Source organism: Pipra filicauda, unplaced genomic scaffold (genome assembly GCF_003945595.2).
Source record: "Pipra filicauda isolate LSUMZ 115617 unplaced genomic scaffold, ASM394559v2 scaffold212_size3012638_pilon, whole genome shotgun sequence".
Classification (NCBI taxonomy): Eukaryota; Metazoa; Chordata; class Aves; order Passeriformes; family Pipridae; genus Pipra; species Pipra filicauda.
This window is the reverse complement of record NW_024104324.1, coordinates 2,287,775-2,293,774: the sequence shown is the minus strand read 5'-3', so window position 1 is coordinate 2,293,774 and position 6,000 is coordinate 2,287,775. Positions and strand designations below refer to the sequence as shown.

At 43.0% G+C, this 6,000-nt stretch overlaps 1 protein-coding gene across 5 annotated transcripts in view; it reads left to right on the top strand.

The window, feature by feature from the left end:
* The first annotated feature begins 291 nt into the window (after positions 1–291).
* The window catches only part of EVL (Enah/Vasp-like), a 127,614-nt gene continuing 121,905 nt past the window's right edge, over positions 292–6,000 (top strand). The window contains exon 1 of one of the 5 annotated variants that reach the window (XM_027730852.2): positions 292–521. Coding sequence is in view for 4 of the 5 variants with exons in the window: in XM_027730855.2 (XP_027586656.1) it covers positions 968–990 (23 nt within the window). In the remaining variant the exon portion in view is untranslated. Of the gene's footprint in view, positions 522–763; positions 991–6,000 lie in introns of those variants that run through there. The other 4 variants (XM_027730855.2, XM_027730854.2, XM_027730850.2 and 1 more) reach the window with 4 other exon arrangements.

Genomic DNA, 6,000 nt, shown 5'->3' with positions numbered 1-6,000 from the left:
GGTGGTGTGGCTGGCACAGGGGTGGTGTGGCCGGGCCAGGGGAGGTTGGTCCCGTGTGTTGCCCCTGGGGGTGCGCAGCGTTTGCTCTAACCCCACGCTCACTGCGCTGTTGCCATGGAGATTGCGTGTGCTGTTGCTAGGCAGCTGAAGCATCCTTGCTTGCACACTGCAATGCCACGAAATGTTCAACTTTCCTCATTCCTATCTCCCTTCTGTGATCTTGTAGATATGACTCCTTTGGCTCTTACCCCGCTTCATTCAGTTGTACTGCTGCGATTTCTTGATGTTAACCCTATAAACCCTAAAAAGCCTGCATGGCGCTGCCAATAGGGTTTATGGCAATGAATTCAGGGCTGAAGGAGTTAAAGTGGTTGGGGATAGACTACAGAGGAAATGATTTCTAGCAGATAAACTACTTTAAATGTTCTGGCATTCATGGAAGGGGAGGTTTGTGGATGCAGTCTTTTGTTCCATCACTGATGATTTAGATGAATAAAAACAGACTAAAATGTCACTGCAAGGTAAGAAAATCAGCTTGAATGGGCCTAATTAATCTCTTCGGTTACAATATATATTTAGTTTTTTTAGTGTCCTCTGCTTGCATTTGCTAATTTTGATGTGGCATGTGAATGATAATTCAGCTGTAAAGCCTGTCGTGTACCGTATTTGACTTATTTGGCTTGAATAATAAAGATATCAGCCTGTATTCTTGGAGTATACTGCATTAATCAGACTTGCAGGAATGATCACATGGTACTCTATCGCCTTTTCCTGTTAGCTGCTGCTTGTCAGCAGCTGGCTGAGCTGTAGGCTGCAGGCCAGTATCTGCATACCCTTTCTCCTCAGAATATTTCAAATATACTGTCTCGTCATTATGCATTTTGCTGCAGTTTGACAATCTAAATGGTCCTCCTGCACATAAAGAAGATTATTTTAAATTTCAGAGCATTTGTGTAGTTGCTAGGCCATGTATGCATTTGAAGAATTCAGGTAGGCTCTCTGTTTTATACATCAGTGTGCTTGGTTTTTGTTCTCACAAGGTTTTTGCTGTGTAATGTCAGTCAGCTCTACAGTTAGTCCTTCAATGTGCAGATATTTATTGCGTTTTAAGATCCCTACCCTATGCATGGGGAGAAGTGCTTGAAGGGTACGATGCAGGTAACGGGAGCTAACTGCATGATGAAGTGCAAAGCTGGGTAATTGATTTTATCTTGCACAAATTTCATAGCCTTGCAGCCAGAAGCAGCGAGTACAGTGTGGCTATAAATATAAACCAGAAACTGTTCTGTTTAAAAGGGTCTTTGCTATTTTTGGTTCTGGAGAATCTGACAGATGCTCCTTCAAGATAAAATACTGATGGTGATAGAGAAAATTGATGCTTGGATTGTACACAGGATTATATTTTATGCTGCTGCAGAGTATACATGTCTTTTTCATAATCTTGTAGCTGCAGAATTCCTTATGAATTGCATTTAAAATAAGAATATTGTTCACTTTTTTGGGGTTGGTTTGTTGTTTGCAAACATCTGAGCAACTGTGATTGTTAGAATATAAAATTAGCACCTTTTATTTGATATTGGTTCTGCTCAATATTGCCTCTGCCCCCTTTCCTCCTCCATCCCCACCCCCAATATAACTCCATCCTTATGTGAGTATTGAGGTCTGTTAAAACCATAACAGATTTTTGAAGACATGAAATAGAATTTCTGCCCTCACTAACAGACTTAAGTATTTTTCTGTGCAATAAAACAGTTTAGGACTTGAAAAAATTCTGGTCAGTGGTTGTGGGGGAGGGATTGTCTCACTTAAAAAAAATTTTTTTTGCTTAGTGTGTTCAGTTCTTATAACTTGTGTTATAGAGTTGTCCAGATAAAATGATTACAATGTTGCAACAGCATTAGGCATCACCTCATGATGTTTGTCTGTATATAATTTTTATAATGTATCTTAAAAATACCCTTTCCTTTTTGGTTCAAAAGAATTGATTGTTTGACCAAGTATGTAAGTAGTGGAGAGGATGGATTCTTTGTATACTCAGTGAGAATTATGTACCAAATATTTTAAAATTAAACTTTCTAGCCTCAGATTAAATATTTTTAACATGATTTTTTGCCCTTTGTTAAGCATTGAAAATATTGGCAATTTCCATTATTTTGTGATTTGGTGATGGGTTCTGTGTGTAAGTGAGTGGTATCAAAAGCAGTAAAAGCAGGTACAGGACACCCACTGCCCTCCAGATGCCCTGATTCCAGACATGAGGGCTGGGGAGGTGCAGGCTGACTGTGTGTATTTCTCCTGTTGTGAAGTGCAGTATGATGCTGTCTGAGGGAAAAGATTTTACTGGAAGACCAGATAATGCTGTGTAACTGCTGTTGTCATAGGGCTGTCAGGAGATGCTTGGAATCTTGACATTGCTCAGTGTTGGCAGTACATTAAGGTGCAAATGGGCCCCAAACTTACTGTGGCACGTACTGTGCCCACCAAGTTGTTTGTATTTCAACCAGTTGGTTGGGTCCTATTCTTGATTGAGTGAAACTCTCAATGAGAATGAGAAAAAAAAGGGTGTTTTGAAAATTATGCTCTAAAAGCCTTAACTGTCTTTCAGTGGCTTTCCTAGACATCTTGGGCCAGGAAGACACCTACTTTTATGGAAGGAATGGTCAAATGCTGATTACACACCCATTAGGCTTATTAAATTACTTGTCATCCTCTCTTAGACTTGATTTGAAAACAGCATTAACATTTGATGTGCAGACAGCTAGACATTTTCTTTTAAATTTTCTGCACTGTTAGGGTAGGGTTTTCTGTACAGAGGGATTTAAATGGCATTTTTTTTATTGGGCATTTCCATGGTGTTTTGTTAAGGTTGTATCTGCATGTTGATGGTTTTTGTTATGGTGTGATTATTCTCATGCCCATGGCTATTTTAGATTTCGATGGGATCAGAACATATCTTGCAAAATAAAAAGGAAAAAAGGGTCTAGTTGAGCAGTGGGGTGGAAGTCTCCCTCCCATGGGTTCCTGGAAGCAAAGTGGATGTAGCAGCAGAGGGCACTCTTCTCTGGCCTACAGGCTCCTGCTCCATGGTGGCCCCACACTCTTCCATGTGCATAAAACACAGGCTTGGACTTATCTTCAGACCTTAACCTGAAGCAGATGTTCGTTGCATGTTGCTGTTTGCATCTGCCAGTGCAGCTACAGGGTTTGGGTACCCAAATGTCTAGAGAAGTGGTGAGCCCAGTGCTCATGCAGACCTATGTATGACCTATGCTTTTTTTTTTTTAATGCCTCCACACTGGGCCTTAAAGACCTGCAGGACTCCCCAGGTGGGTGGTGGGGGCTGTGGCACCCTGATCCCATGCCAAGAAGCATCCCTGCAGTCTGGCTGCCCGAGTTGCCCCAGCAATTTCAGTTTGATGCAGCCTTCTTCACTTCCCTGGCAAAGTGGTGCCAGGTTATTTTTGTGAGGTGTTAAGCAGCCGCTGGACCTCTGTGCAGAAGTGTCTCACTTAAGGTCTGTAAGTGACCCTGGTGTGGTGTTTGTGAAACACTTGTTTGTAAAGCCCTTTGGGATGAAATCTTACCCCCTTGGTTAATGGCTGGATGAAGAGAGACTTAAACCTCTGAGAAAACAGGGGGTAAATCCATTGAATAATCTCACAGTTCCTTATATTGGTCAAGCTTTATTTATCTTCCTTTTGGGAAGAACCTACTATCTCCTGAAAAAGTTTGATTGCTTGTGAAGCAGGGGTTAATGGAGCTAAGCCCCTTCTCAGTCCAAATGGGCTTCTGGTTTCTGTGTGATACTGGTTGGGCCCATTTTGTTGCTGATTTTCTGCACCATCTTCATAAAACCCCAAAGCTCACGTACATTTGGTTTATAATTGGAGGTGAGATTGTTTGTCAGCTGTGCTTTTATGCTCTCCTGCTGACCGTGCTGTGGTGAGATGACTTTGCATGTGAAGCCATCGGGAGGATGGTGCGCTTGGCCGCGAGCACTACTCCTCATTTGGTATCTTCAGCCCAGATTTAGCTCTCTAGTGGCAGTACACAAATGCATCTTCTTTTCCTTTGTTGCCATGCCTTTATCTTTCTGGGATATTACTTGGTATTCTTCGCAGTGAGCTGGTGTCTGTCTATTTCTGCTACACCGCCCACCACGGCATCGCAGTATTTTTAACTGCATCTTCTCTTCCCCCATCCACCGAGCAAAACTGAGAACGCTACGGGAAGCAAAATGAGTCTCTCAAAGCTCTCGAGCTGGCTATGAAGAGAGGAAATGAAACCCACCCATGAATAGAAAGCAAAGTTCAGAATGAACATGAAGCATTTGGGTACTGTGGTGCATGTGGAACCTCTCACCTGCTGATCCCCAAAGCAGCAGCAACATCAGGTGGAGTCTCCTGGGAGCAGGTGGTCCCCTGTGTCTTTGAGCAGATGCAGGCATTGAGTTTACCATACCTATAAGCGTGTCATGACTGAGTTTAGCTGCACAACTGGATCAGCCCCCAGGGATTATGACATCTAAGCCTCTAACTTCATTGCTGCGAAATGAAAAACTGAATAGCCCAAATTAGTGAAGAATTCTGGTTTTGATATGATTCTGCAAAAATCAGTGCTGGCAGCAGTTGCCTATCAAACACCTGCTCTGACTTTGACTGTAGCATTCTGCTCTCTGGTGACGAACAGTGGGACCCAATGAAATGAAGCTGCATCAGGGGAGGTTCAAATTGGACATTAGGAAAAAGTTCTTCACTGAGTGGGTGATGGGCCACTGGAACAGGTTTCTCAGGGAAGTGCTCATAGCACCAAACGTGTCAGAGTTCAAGGAGTGCCTGGACAATGTTCTCAGTCATATGGTTTAGTTTTAGGTAGTTCTGTTAGGAGGAGGGAACTAGACTTGATGATACTTGTGGTTCCTTTCGAACTTGAGATATTCTGTGATTCTGTGATTTCACTGCTGACATTTTCAGTACCTCTAGGGTAGGTGGTGTATTTATTAGAAAATAGTATAAAGGACAAGCATGATCATTTTGTAAAGGCAGACATTATTGTAAATGGCAGGTGGCTTTTCCTTCCCCCTTTCCCAAGAAACAGTAAGATGATTTATCAAAGGGACTAAACGCTGGTGCTCCGAAGGGAGGCAGGCCTGTCTCCTGTGGCTTTTCCTGCTGTCTTCCTAAGGAGGTCTTTTAAATAATCCTATTTTTCAGAAGTTTTTTCAGAAGTCTATTCAAACTGCAGTTTGAATAGACGAGCAACTTCAGGAAGCTGTAGGTGATGTGATAGCAGATATGGTTTCACTAAGGGCAAATCATCCCCGGAAAATATGATGGCCTTCTGCAATGAGGTTACAGCATTGGTGGATAAGGGAAGAGTAACTGATGCCATCTACCTGGATTTGTGTGAAAGCTTTGACACTGTCCTGCACAACATCCTAGACCCTAAACTGGAGAGGCATGGATTTGACAGATGGACCACCTGAGGGATAAGAAATTGGCTGGATGGTGACACTCAAAGAGCTGTGGTCAACAGCTCAAAGTCGAAGAGGAGACCAGTGGTGAGTGGTGTGGAGTGTTCCTCAGGGGACTGGCACATATTTATTGGCAACATAGAGAGTGGGACTGAGTGCACCCTCAACAAGTTTGCTGATGACACCAAGCTTTGCGGTGCAGTTGACACACTGGAGAGAAGGGACCTTGACAGGCTTGAGAGATGGGCCCATGTGAACCTCATGAAGTTCAACAAGGCCAAGTGCAATGTCCTGCACCTGGGTCGGGGCAATCCCAAGAACATGAAAGGTGTCCCTGCCCATGGCAGTGAGGTTAGAACTAGATGATCTTTAAGGTCCCTTCCAACCCAAACCATTCTATGACACTATAACAACAGAAAAGGGTTGTTGTTCTTTGCTACAAGAAATATGATCATATTGATGAGTAAGAAGCATCAAGAGAGTTGCCAAAAGACTGTTCCAGTTTCTATAGGAGTGTAGCTTTTGTG